General features: G+C 33.1%; 2 protein-coding genes across 2 annotated transcripts; both read left to right on the top strand.

Moving 5' to 3' along the window:
* The first annotated feature begins 5,376 nt into the window (after positions 1–5,376).
* On the top strand, positions 5,377–8,070 carry LOC114409736 (39S ribosomal protein L47, mitochondrial-like). Its single transcript, XM_028373312.1, has 4 exons — positions 5,377–5,520; positions 6,848–7,015; positions 7,206–7,363; positions 7,568–8,070. The coding sequence occupies exons 2-4, from the start codon at positions 6,850–6,852 to the stop codon at positions 7,673–7,675; spliced, it is 432 nt and encodes a 143-aa protein (XP_028229113.1). The 5' UTR covers positions 5,377–5,520; positions 6,848–6,849; the 3' UTR covers positions 7,676–8,070.
* A 2,718-nt stretch (positions 8,071–10,788) lies between these two features.
* On the top strand, positions 10,789–11,996 carry LOC114408191 (transcription factor PRE4-like). Its single transcript, XM_028371273.1, has 2 exons — positions 10,789–11,016; positions 11,511–11,996. Exons 1-2 carry the CDS (start codon positions 10,903–10,905, stop codon positions 11,673–11,675), a joined length of 279 nt encoding a protein of 92 aa, XP_028227074.1. The 5' UTR covers positions 10,789–10,902; the 3' UTR covers positions 11,676–11,996.
* The last annotated feature ends 2,272 nt before the right edge of the window (positions 11,997–14,268 follow it).

Genomic DNA, 14,268 nt, shown 5'->3' with positions numbered 1-14,268 from the left:
GGCATGTTTTGTTATGTACTCTTAGGCATCCTAGTGTTGTTTTTCACTGACATGGTACCACATTGCATATAGGCTTGAGTCTTAGTATAACCGTTGCATAATGTATGTGATTTGTTTATTATGAAATTGGTGAGTGTTGTTACATCTAGAGTCAAGTGTGTGATTCATGTGTAACGTGATTGGTGATTGAAAAATGAATTTTAAATGATAAAGTGGTGAAGTGACATGGATTGTATTAAGTTGAGTTATGTGATAAATATTTCCATAATATATTTTGCTTATGTTTTTGTTTATTTGTATTTTATTTAGAAACGTGATAACTCACTCCTTGTGTGTTGTTTGTGTTTGGATCCTGTGATAATCTCGAACCTTGTGTTCGTGAGAGCATATGGCTAGGTGGATTGCTTTACGGAACCTTGTGTTGGAGGACGTCGGGACACAATGCTCTCATAGGATATGATATTGGGGCATGAATTTTGTTTTAATTGCATGATGTTTCGAACATATTATTTTACTTTATTTTATTTTGTTGCTTAACTTAAGTTCTTTTGTAAACTTGAATGACCTTGTTTTAAGCTAGAAATGTTCCTAAGAAGTTTTATTTGGTAACAGTGAAGCGAATATACACTTTTTACCCACGTGAATTTACTTACGATTTTATTAAATAAAATTAATTTAATTAGATTCCATGTTTTATACGTTTTTCCCATTTATATGCATGTTGGGGTAGAGGGTGTCACATTGTGGAATGGGGGGCTTTAACAAAATTCACCTCATCTAGGGGTATTAGGCAGGATGGCCCTATATCACCCTACTTATTTATCCTCTATATGGAAAGGTTAAGCCAGTTGATAGATCTTGTAGTGGAGCTAAACTTTCTCATCTAGTGTTTGTTGATGACTTTATTCTCTTCTATGGAACCTCTATGGACCAAGCATAGGTTATTGTCTCTTACTTGGAAACTTTTTGTGCCAATTAAGGGGAAAAGGTTAGCAAAGAGAAAACAAAAGTTTACTTTTCGAAGAATGTTAGTTGGGGTGTATGTGACCAATTGAATACTACTCTTGGCTTTAGCCGTACTTCTAATTTGGGAAAATATCTCGGACTGAAGCTTCACCACCAAAGGGAAAGAAGGTCTTGGTTTCAAGATATTATTGATAAAACAAGTAACAAACTTTGTTCTTAGAAGAGTAGGAACCTTTCCTTCACAAGAAACCTAACTCTCACCAAATTGGTGTTGTTTGCTCTCCTGTCATACATTATGCAATCAACCTACCTTCCCAAGTTTATTTGTGATAGACTATGTAACACCCCTTATTGTCGACTTGTCAATGACTCTCACACTGCGACACTTCACTCAACACCCTTATTGGTCGGAACCTTCCACCAATCGTTGTACCCACAAACTAACATAAGGTTTTTTAGTGTGTTTTGTTTTCACTCATGTTTTTTGGCAAACTTCCTAGAAGGTAACTCATCTCATAACTACTCCAAGTCAAACATGCGTAATTATGAAGTTCTTAAGTGATAGGCTATCAAAAAGTAGATGCATCTTGTTGGTATAGGTAATATCAATTAATTCCTTTAAGTCATCCTCAATTGTATAGCCTCATACCTGCACAGCCTCTAGATCTCTCTCATTCCAATGTGATTCGTATGGGGTGTTACAAACTGGACTTGATTAGTTGGTCTTTCTTATGGGGTGACACTGATAATGGCCGAAAATTAAGATTAGTCCCCTAGGAAAGAATTTGTAAACCCAAAGAGGTTGGAGGATTAGGTATTAGGTTTGCTTGGCCTACTAATAAAGTGTTCCTGATGAATCTTGTTTGGGAGTTCTATAATAACAGGGACCAAATTTGGGTACAAGTTATAAAAATTAAAAGTAGGTGTTGGACAAGTGGCCTCAATAACTTAAAAGGGGGGGGGGGTGAATTAAGTTTCAAAATTTCCCACTAATAAACTTTTACCCCTTTCTAAATGATAGGCTCAAAATGCAAAATAAGAAGTAACAATCAATTTAATAATGTTCTTTAAACATGCAAGACAAAATTGATTGCAATAACATAAATGAGATAAAGGAAGAGAGAAATACAAACTCAATTTATATTAGTTCGACCACTTCCTGTGCCTACGTCCAATCCTCAATCAACTCACTTAAGATTTTCCACTATCTCTGTAAATCCTTTACAGACTTTGAGCACACCTTGGGATCCCTCTCCATTTTGTTCAAAGATTCTCCAAGAGACAACCCGTCTCTTGATTATAATTCTCACAATCCAAGAGACAACCAGTCTCTTGATTACAACTGACTTTCTGAGATAAACAGAAAGATTTCTCTCCTTTAGAGTGGATGATACAAATTGAAGTTCCTAGAGGAATTTCTCTCTTTTAGAGATGATAATACAATTTGAAGTTCCTAGATGAATTCTCAATAGATTTACAAGTGTTTGCCCAAGAGTTGTTGAGAGAGCATTTGACAATTAAGTTCTCTTAGAATATCTCTCTTTTCTTTTCAAAGTCAGACACACACACACATATATATAGGCCCTTCGTGCCTTTTCAAAATGGTTTGAAGAGATGTGTCTTTTCAAAAAACTTTTTTCTGAAATTCTTCACTGGTAATCGATTGCACAGTTATATTTTGAAGGGTCATGTCTTTTCAAAGTATTTTTTGAAGTGTCGTTACTGGTAATCGATTACAAACATCTGGTAATCGATTACATGATTCAAAATTCAAATTCAAAATCTTTTTTAAACCCTTTGCTTCAAAATTATCTTCTGGTAATTGATTACACTGCTTGGTAATCGATTACCAGATGTCGGAAATAATGTGTTTTGAGGCAAAAGCTTGATCAACCAATGAGATTGTTTGAGGCCTTATCTTTTTCTTGATCTTGTTTGCTTTGACCTTGAATTATTCTTGAAGCAATGCTTAACCTTTGAATGTTTGTTGAAACAACCTTGTTGTTTGATTCTACTTTGACATCATCAAAATCCTGTATTCATACATTCACAGTGGGGACTCAAATCCTACCTATTATTCGCAAGCATATCATAGGGTCAAATCTGTGGAAAGGTATTTGTCTTGTTTCAAATGATTTGTGTAGCCAAATTTTATGGAGACTAGGGAATGGGTCGAGTGTCCAATTCTGGAGTGACAGATGGCTCCCCTTTGTCATGGTTTTGAATGATGTTGTCACCCAATCTCTTTCTAAATTGGAAGTCTCTTCCATAGGATATTTGTATGCAAATTTTGGCTCTTCCTACACCCTGTGATGCAGATAAGCAAGATACGCTGACTTGGAAGGGTTCCACCAATGATGAATTTTTAGTCAAGACCTCCTATAATAATATATGTCAAGTTATTCCATCTCAAGTGGACCCTTTGTGCAAAGTGCTTTAGAAGTGGCCTGGTCTAGAAAGGATTCAAGCATTCTTATGGAGGATTAGCCAAGATGCTCTCCTTAGAAACTCAAAGAGGAAGGGAAGGCACTTAACAGTGGATGCCTCATGCACCTTTTTAATAAGCAGATAAGATTTGCTTCTTAAAATAAGAAGAAAAGTGATTATTTTAAGCAAAAGCAGTTTAGACAAACATTAAAAAAATAGAAAGTTACTCATTTTATTAAGATAAGCATTTATTTTGGCAAATATGCTTAAACAAATTGGTCCATAAAGAGATAAAAAGATAAACATGATATATAATAAGTGATGATTATAAAAAATATATAATAATTGATGCAATGAAAAAATATATTTTTGGTTCTTTAAATTTGAGTTTTTTTGTCTGCAAAATTGAAAACTTTTTTAAATCCCAAATTTCACGAAATGTTGATTTTAGTCCCTCATGGTCGATGTGTTAGAAGCATTGATGATGTGATTAATGATGTTCATGTCAGCATATGCCATGTGTAATTAATTAAATAAATAAAGTGTTTTTTTATAAATAAATTATCTTAAATATCTTTTTGGTTTGCTAAATTTAAAAGTGATTTTTTAGTCCTCTAAATTTAAAAGTGACTATCCTTTAATTTTTGTAACTTATTCTAGTCTTCCAAGTTTATGTTAAAAAAATTATTGGCATGACTAATAATGTGTTTGCTTACACAATCAAAAGTATGATTTAAGATGATTTTAAACTTCCAAAATTTAGATTAACCAATAATATTTTAAAAAAATATGTTTTGTGGAGATTTTAAACTCCAAAATCCAGCAAAGCAAAAGAAGAAAAAATAACAACAATTCTCCAACGTCCAATTCAATTTCTCAATCTTCAAATTTTTTTCTTCCTTTCATTTCAGCCTCTTCATCTTTCCTACATCAATAGTCTCCATCAGCTTTTTTGCTTGCCTCTTTCACTTCTCTTTTCCAATTTCACCTCACCTTTTCTCATGCTCTCTTTCTCCCCCTTCTCTTTCTCACTCTTCCCCTCTCTCTTCGCAATTTTGGTGACCGCTACCACTGTTATGGCAACATAGTCCCATCTCATCTTCTCTTAGCTCGTCTATCTTGATTCTTACATTCGCTTTATCTCTTGCTCATTCTCTCTTTATCTCTTGTTCATCCTTGCTCACCCATCCATAAAATGGGATAGACTATATGTTTCAACTTTCAATCCTACATCTCTTAAATAGGTTACCTAGCTCAATTCACTTTTGGCAAGATGATGGACATGCCAAAATTTGCTAGATAACTATTTTACCACCACCAATGACAAGTGAGTTATGGTGCATAGGATTTCGAGAAAATATTTTTTGATAATTTTAATTAGGATGTTACAAGAGAATTAAAAAATTAGTATTTTGTTACTTAATATAAGATAGTTAAAATAATTTTTCCTAAAAATTAAACATTATAATAATTATTTCAAAAGTATTCTTAACCCATAAAATTAAGTAGTGATATAAGATTATGTTACGTTCACTTGTGAGAGAACGATTTATTTAGCAAGAAAACTTATATTCCATTTTTTATGTGTGTAAAATATTCTTAGGTAAGCGTCAATTACACATCACGAGTGATATTGGTCTTTGATTCAATAGATTGAGAGACACATGTAATCTCTGATTTATGATAAAAAAATATTTTTTAATTAATTTACAATAGATATTTTATATGTTTAAGATACTAATTAGATGTTTCTTATAATTAAAATGGAAATATTTTTTAAAAAAAATTATAACCAAAAAGTTTTTCCTTATAATTAGTTTGCAGTGACTTGAAATTGAAAAAAGAAAAGAGACAATTTATAACGAGTTTAAAATCTTATAAACCAAATTATATATATAAAAAAAACCATCATGATCAATAACTCAGTTAAAAAAAAGTTTCAAGACCTATCTAGAAAATTTGAATTAGTTTAGGACCAGTTGAGTAATTTAACGATTTTTTAGTTACACCTGAACACCAGGTACGTTAAACATAAAAACAAAAGCACTCTCCTCTTCCTCCTTTCCCCCGAAAAACCCTTAAACCCCGACCTTCATATTTGCAGTGCTAGTCTGTTTATTTCTTCAGGTCTGTTTTCTTCTCTTTGCTAATTTTCATAGCGGATCTAATTCCCCAGTGCCTATTATTGTGATCCTATGAACCTGAGTATTATTTATGTATTTATTTCCCACTTTTATGAGGTTTTCTCTGTCTCTCTGGCCGGAAATTTCCTTTGTTTGTCCACGATGTTTCACATTCTATTAACGTTTTTCTGTCCGCAATATATTTGATTTTTGCCCACAAACTGTTCGATATTTGGTCTGAACCATGCAAAAACATTTTTGCCCACAGATGCGATTTAGGGGTCCAGTATTCGCATTTTTTTTTGTCACTTTGTCCGGTATCCACAAATTGATGAGCACATGTAGGATCGTTATGGGTGTTAATAACCATATATACACGGCACATGTGTGGACTATGAATCCAATACCATGTTAATATGCCAAATAGATTATTTTTCTTCCACCGTCATCAATTTTCTCTGTTACCAAGGTTCCATTTCACTGAGATCAATACTTTCTTCCTATAAGCTTTGTTTGAGGAGTTTCTTCCTCTTTGTTGGCTGAAAGATCTGTGTTTTCAACCAAGACCTGAATTGAACATTATCCACAGTCAACTAGTCAATTGCACATTTTGGCATGCTGTCTCACAATGAATCTTGCGACTTATCTGAATATGTCATCTTGTTTCCTCCTTTCTCTTACCCCTCATCTGTGTTTTTTCTACTAGACTTGCTTCATTTCCTGGATATATATGGTGAAGTAAGAATGCAACTGTGTAAGGGTATACTGTATCTGGTGGCATCTTGAATCTTAGGATTACATTCTAATAAAATATTGAACTTGGAATGTAGTGAAACTTTGTTGATCAATATTTTCATTTTGTTTTAGGGTTACTTCTCCCTTTTGAGATAAGAATGTCCTTTTAACTACTTTTCATTTTTTTTCAGTGAGTTGTCCTTAATCCATATCTGTTGGCTTTTTGGCCTTAACCTAAGTGGGATAGGGTTGAATGGGCTGGCTGGCTGGCAAATATTGATAGCTCTATGAATATAAAATCAACCCGACCCCTACATGTGTGGGTGTAAAAGAATAGAAGCCTAGTCTTCCATCAGATTTTTGAATTCTAGAGTTGCACTTTCTTCCCTTTTTGTTTCTTCCCACTCACCTGCATATTTTCCAAAATGATGGGGTCTTTCAATTGTTACTTGATCATACTCAATTGTACATTGCCTGCAAAATCCATGTGAATGTGATTTATGAAAATATATTTGATTTTGACAACATTTGTTGCATTGGCATTTACTTGTCCTCTGGTTGCATACATTGTGTAATCAATATGATTGTCATTACAGCTATGTTTTTGTCAAGAACACTTGGACGAACACTATTTGCTGCAGCTGCCAGATCAAAACAATATGCCACTACAGCAGCTGCTGCTGCTGGCAGAGAAGGACACAACCCCCTTCAGGAGTTCTTTGAGGCAGACAGGAGCCCTGATGATGACAAACCTGTTGTTTATGGTATGCACTATGCACCTCTTGTTTTCATTTGGATTTGAAATGAAAATTTTCACTGATTTTCGTTATAGCAACACCTGTTCGGTGCAACCAAAATTCCTAAGTTTTCCATTGAGCTTTGAAGGGTGTGCAACCTTTGTTCTTGCAATGGCTGTCTTTTTTTTATTATATTTTAATTAATGTTGGTTGTTAGGTCGGAGTTGGAAGGCGTCTGAACTGCGTCTGAAGTCTTGGGACGACCTTCATAAGTTGTGGTATGTGTTGTTAAAGGAAAAGAACATGTTGATGACTCAACGTCAAATGCTTAATGCACAGAACCTGCGTTTTCCTAACCCGGAGCGCATCCCTAAGGTATTGCCTCATTTCTTTTTATTGTTCTTCTTTACACGGGTGTTGCTCTTGTTAACCATAGTTACATGGATGTATGGTATAGAACAATCAGTGTTATTGCTTCTATCATCTATTCCGGAACATTGCTCAATATAGAACTGATTAGAGAGAGAGAGAAAAAAAAGCATGTATGCTTTTTATTGATTTATTGTTACGTGAAATCAGGTGAGGAAGTCAATGTGTCGCATCAAGCATGTACTTACTGAGAGAGCAATTGAAGAACCAGATCCCAGGAGGTCTGCTGAGATGAAAAGAATGATAAATGCTCTTTGATGACTTAAAATTGACCTGTTCTTGTGATGACATTACTGGGTATGTTGTTAGAATAGGACATCTACATTTGCGGATGTAAGGTTCGCTAACTTGAAGCATTGTCCAAAAATATTGTTTATGAAGGAGTTTACCCGTGAATGATTTTTGCTTGGTTTTGTTTAAGGGTCAGTCCGGAGGGAATCTAATCAATCATTCATTGTTCCTTGCGATCTATTTCTTGATAAAGTGTTAAGTGGGTTACATCCCAAATATTTTGCTGTCCTAATTTCTATTTACTACCTTTAGATGTATCAAGCAAACAGGTGTCATCATATTACGTGTTAGAGGTTATGCAAAATGTTAGAGAGGAAGGCTTCTTCCTGCTCTCATGTAATAAAAATGTTTTTCCTTTGTTACTTTAAAGGGCAACCTTTGAAGTAAATAATTGTCAATTAGAACATGATATGGCAAAGGCTTGGTTGAAAAACTTAACTAGAGAATCAAACTCAGCGGGGGGAAAAGATTAATGATTAAGCTAAACCTTAAAATAGAGCTAAAAGATGAACATGATTATTTTACCTGCTAAATAAAGCTAAAAGATGAATAGTATTATTTTCCTTTGTTACTTTAAAGGGCAACCTTTGAAGTAAATAATTGTCAATTAGAACATGATATGGCAAAGGCTTGGTTGAAAAACTTAACTAGAGAATCAAGCTCAGCGGGGGGAAAAGATTAATGATTAAGCTAAACCTTAAAATAAAGCTAAAAGATGAATAGCATTATTTTACCTGCTAATTAAAGTTAAAAGATGAATAGTATTATTTTACCTGCTAACTAAATATTCTAAAAGTTTGCGAAGAAGCAAAAGTAAGTCATTAACATTGATTGTGAAGACATGTCAAATTAACTAAAACTGATCATCGTCAAAAAATTGGAAATGATAATTAGTCAGTGATTATTTTTAAGAATGAACAGAAGTTTTGGATAAGACAATTGTTAATATAATTGTGATAATTGAAGACTCAATAGGCCTAATTGAAATCTAAGGGATTAAAAAAAAAAAAGCATAATACTTGAGGAATCTAATTAACACAGTTGAAACTAGAGTTACATAATTACAAAACTTAAAAGATCAAAAGTGCAATTAAGTCAAAATAAAAAGAAAAGGAGTGGTGGGGAAGTTTTATGGTGGAGTCAAGTCAATACTCTTAAGCAGTATTAATAACTTCTTGTTTGTCCATTGAAAATTGGCACAACATGGTGAGGGTAATCCATTTGGAACTTCTCGACTTGGAGAGTCTGTTTTTAATGATTACGGTGTTTCCCTGAGAACAACATCGTTAAAATGCTCCTATGAGCAAGGAACATGGAAACCAGGTGCATTTGAACAATGTGGCATTCAATCCGAAGCATCAAATATTCTTATTTATGTGACATGAGTAAATTTGAGATGTAAGGCCTATCAACACATATAACACAATTAGATCACTTATGTTGTTGTTTCCAGTACTTTATGATTTTGCTGGTTTATTCACTTGCGCAGGTATCTGCTGATAATTCTATTTAGTTGTCTTTTGCACTGCCACCAATGCTAAAATTAAGAGTCCATTAAAATTTGCTACTATATAATTTTAATATTTGCATACAGCTAAAATAAGTCAAGTAATCTGATAGAGTCAGTGGGCAAATTGATGAATTAGGAGGGAGGTGCCTGTGTTACTGAGCCAACAATCTAAAGGGCCAAGCATATAGAAGGTGTACTCTAGGAGAGGCGAGCTAGTTAGTTAGATTAGGCGGTATTCAGTTAGGATGCTGGTACGGACACACTTCTAAGTACATGTTTGAATTGAAGTTAGAAATATCATTCATGCATTCCAATACAAATCCAATAGATATAAGCAAAATAAAAACAAAAACAAAAGGATCTTAATCATTTGACAAAATTACTTTTGTCTCAAAAGTACTTTTCACCTGAAAATCAAACATGCACTAAAAAATTGTAAGGACGACCCGAAGAAATATAAGGCACCATACCAAAGACTAAATAGGTATTGACATATAATCTTAAATGACACTTTTTTAAAAGAAATATAACTATATAAGACATCAAATAAAGTTAGGACAAGTTAAATACGAATTGAATTAATCTTTACAATATATCAAGTTTTTTATAGACAATCTTGTTCGAGTATAATCGAACATTAAATGCAGGTATCTCTTTCAGTAGGGATTCAAACCTTAGTTTTTGTGAGAGACTGATTCCTTTTGTTAAACTCAACATTATTGATAAATATATCAGTTTAATTTCTAAATTAATAAAAGGAAACATGTCATCGACACTCTTAAGTGAGAATTTCATAATTTTAAATTTCAAATTGTTGAAGTTATAATAAGAACAGTTCATTTGGAGATTCACTTTTACTTTAGCCCAACCATTATTGTGCAATGGGATGATCCAATATTAACTAACAAGGAGTGCTACCAAAACATTCTCCAATACACTCTTTTATTAGTGGTTAAAATTTATTAAAAACCACTAAAGGTGTGAGATTTACTAAAGAGATGAGACGCACAAATTTTTGTAATGATTCTATATTCAAAAGAGTGCATTAGAGTATATATTGCTACTGTGCTTTTACAGTTAAGATTGGGTCAGATTTTGATGGCCTAACTAACAAATGCTCCATAACCGAGGAGAACATTACACATTACGGCCGGTAGTGACTGAAACCAACGGGCAAGGGCTTAACAAAAGGAATATTACGCAAGCAATGATGGACACAGCGAATGCAATGTTTTGCCAACCTTAATTTTCTCACAAAAACAAACAAGAAGATACCCTTTGATGTGCAATCCACTCCCAAAAATATTAAGCCTGTCCTTCAAGATTCATGCATATCAGAAATAAGTTAAGCTCATGACTCATCATGGTGTAGTATATTATAAGGTTTATATTAGGCAATGGGTCTCAAAACCACTGTAATCGTGGGCCATGTACTTAGAATTGTGTGACATAAACAATTTTAATTAGTTGATGTTTATCTGTAGTCATCTAATTGTAACTGTTCATAGTGTCAACAAACCAAATAGTTATAGATTATTAATATAAAAACAGTCTCTGACCCTCCCTCTTCCTCCATTTAGGAATAAGTTAAATTTTCAGTTTCCTTGATGCAAATTCTCACACATCTCACATAGAAGCAAAGATCAAAGTGAACACAATTTCACAAGTTCAAACAACTTTCACCATGCCTGGCCAGAGAAACTCCAGAACTTCAAAATTCACAGAAAGTGAGATTAATGATCTGATGTTGAGGCTACAAGCACTGCTACCACAACTAAACCAAACAAGCAACTCAAGGGTATGACATACCAAGACATGTAAACATTTGATGTTTTGAACATTATATTTCTCCATTCTCAGCATTATTACATTTTTTACAAGTTCATAGCCAATTCCAATAGAGCTCTTAATGTAACCAGACAGCTATTGAGGATAGTGGTGGCAAATGGCAATAGTAATTCATTAAGGTCCTTTTTGGATAAACATGTTCATAAACACCTGTAATAGAAGAAATAAAAAGGTAATAAAATTGATCTTTTCCCATAAACTAAAATCAATCTATGCTCTGGACTTTTATAAAAAGTTCTCTCATAATTTCTATAAAAGCTGAAGTGTATAAGTTGGCTTTAGTTCATAGAACAAGTTCATTTCTTTTTACCTTTTAATTTTCTTCTCTTGTAATTGCTAATAGATAAGTTTATCCAAACAAAACCTAAAATAAAAACAACTTCTCTCGAGTCCTAGTGCATTCATTGTGATCCATAACATTAGTTTCTGTATGTTTTGGTACAGGCATCATCAGTAAGCGTGATGAAGATCATGAAGGAAACTTGCTCTCACATCACAAGGCTACAGAAAGAGGTGAAAGACCTTGGTGAAAGGCTAGTACAGCTGATGGATTCTGTAGACCTTAGTGATATTGACGAGGAACGTTTTACAAGACTTCTGCAACAATAACAAAAGTCTCCTTTTACTACCATTCCATCACCAGATTTTAAGTTAAAATTTAAGTGCAGTCTTTTAGTATTTTTTGGTGGCTGATCAAAATTAGAGGTTTATCTCTATAACTAGGGTCAACCTTTAATGGCAACTTTTATTGCATCAACTACTGAGATAAAACTCTAATTTTAATTAAAAATAACACTAAATATATGTTTTTTTTAACTTGTTCTTCCTTATCTTTAGGTTCCCATAGAGACTGCAGTTGTCAGTTGGAAGACTCCAACCAAGCACCATGTAATATGTGACATGTAGTAATATGCTTTCTTCGGGTGATCACATTGCTCTTGACAGGTTCCATGCATAGTTATAAGAAATCAATCTCTTTTCTTTGATTTATATAGAAATATTAGGAACTAAATAAAACTTCCATGCTTGCTATCCTACCACTTCTATGCCCAAATTATAGAACTCTTCTGACACTTTGTTACTCTTGAAAGAGAGTCAACTCAAGAGGCAAAAGTAACTTCGTCCAATCAGAGAGTGTTTTGGACCTTGGACCCATCTTGACAGCCCACTATGCCAGCCCGTTAACCTGATCAAATTAAGACATTTAGGAACACTAGATAAGATAATAAGAGCAAAATGGGAAAAATATAAGTTGAAGAAAAAGTTAAACTCTAAAGTCTAAAATGCATTAATATAAAAGTTAAAAATTAGTTGATCAAGTTATCGGGTTGGTTCAAGTTGGAAAACGAACAGTCCAAGAACCAAACCAATTATAATTTATTTGATTTCAATTTGAAGTAAAATAATCAATTAACCAAACTAATTTAATTGACTTGGTTTGTATGATTGAGTCTGCATCAATATGATTTGATGAACACCCCGTTTGCCAGTTTTGAAGGGCATCACTTCGCTCTCTAGCACCAATCAGTAATAGTGAAGACTATCATTTATAGACATTAGTCAAACTTGCATTATACTGTGGTTGATCACCTAAAATACTGAACCAATTCTCATCCTTGGTGAAATTCTGGTTTAATACTCTTCTTTTTGTTTTTAACTGTACTTATTGTCAACAATTTGGTTTCATTTACTATATTTTCTTTCCCACTCCTATAATCAGAATCATCAGCAAAATTGAGATGCTCTCCAGATAATATCCTGCACAATCTTCCCCCTTAATGAGTTCTTTTTTTTTTTGAACCAACCCCCTTAATAGTTATAACTTATAACCTATTGCACAATAATCACTTTAAAATTGCTTGTATAACTAGTAATTTCTTTTTTTAATTTCTATCCTCACTAAAATTTATACCAACACACATTCTAATAAATCAAAATTAGTTAATTAAAACTCGATAATACAACAATTTTAGATTCTATTATATATGTATTTAATTTTATCACAACTCTCATTAGAATCAACTGTAAGTGTACTTTAAAATATACTTTCTCACTGTAGGAGGATTAAATCTGTGTCTTGTTAGTGCAGTTTGTCAACAAAATATGTATGTGTATTTCAATTTTCATCCAATGATTGCTCTGACCTAAGGGACAAACTTCATCACAGTGGTACTGCATAATTTGACCGTCATTTTAACCCTCTAATCACTACTAAAAAACAATTATTCTACGTTGGTTAAAAGATATTTTCTATGATTGTTATTGACCGTTGTCGTAGGCGGTGTTGTAGAAAGTCTGATTTTCTATGACGGTTTCATAAAAAATTGTCTTAGATAAAGTTATCCTTCTAAGACGGTTTTAGCTAAGAACCGTCTTAGAAAGGTGACCTTCTAAGACGTTTTTTAGTTAAAAATCATCTTAGAATATACACTTTCTAAGACGGTTTTAAAATAATCGTCTTAGAATGTCTTATTTAAAAAAAAAATTATAATAAAATAATAAAAAGAAAAATTCTAGTCTAAGGATGCATATCAAACTAGAGTTTCAATTTTTACTAGTGAATAATTACATAGCCTATTCAATATTTTGAATTGATTCCATAGAAAAATATTATAGACTATTGAAAAAGCTAGCAAATATATTTAGGAGAAAGAGATATGTAAGCAAACAGTCAAGATCAACAAACTGTATTGAATTTATTTCATACAGAATTAATTGATGCAGCTTGTGGGATAAACTCTTGACAGATAGCTAGTCCACCTTAAACAATTATCTATTACTTTTAGAATCTTATAGCTCATTTCTCTTAAATATGTAGTAAGCTTTCAATTTAAAAGGTGCAACCAAGAAATAAAACTATTAATTGACTATTCAGATGCACACTCCTCACAGAACATGTGCAATCCTAACAAGTACATCTTGGATTCGGAGTCCTTCTTTTGGAAAACCATCAATAGGAAAATTATAAGCACAAAGGAAAAATTAGGAAACTAAGATATAGAAAAGAAAAAGGGAGGGGAAGGAATGAGGGAAGATATACTAATAGTATTTAAGATCTATCACCTGCAAATGTAGAGGAATCAGTTATATCTTCAGCAATATGAGACAAGAAAAGGGTTCCATAGTTGTAACAAAAAATATATAAACATTATATTCACTCACAGAATGACTTTAGGTATGATAAACCACAAGGTAGGAAATA

Source organism: Glycine soja, chromosome 4, assembly GCF_004193775.1.
Source record: "Glycine soja cultivar W05 chromosome 4, ASM419377v2, whole genome shotgun sequence".
In the NCBI taxonomy this organism is placed as follows: domain Eukaryota; kingdom Viridiplantae; phylum Streptophyta; class Magnoliopsida; order Fabales; family Fabaceae; genus Glycine; species Glycine soja.
Note: the sequence above shows the minus strand (reverse complement) of the source record. Positions and strands in the feature narration are given on the sequence as shown.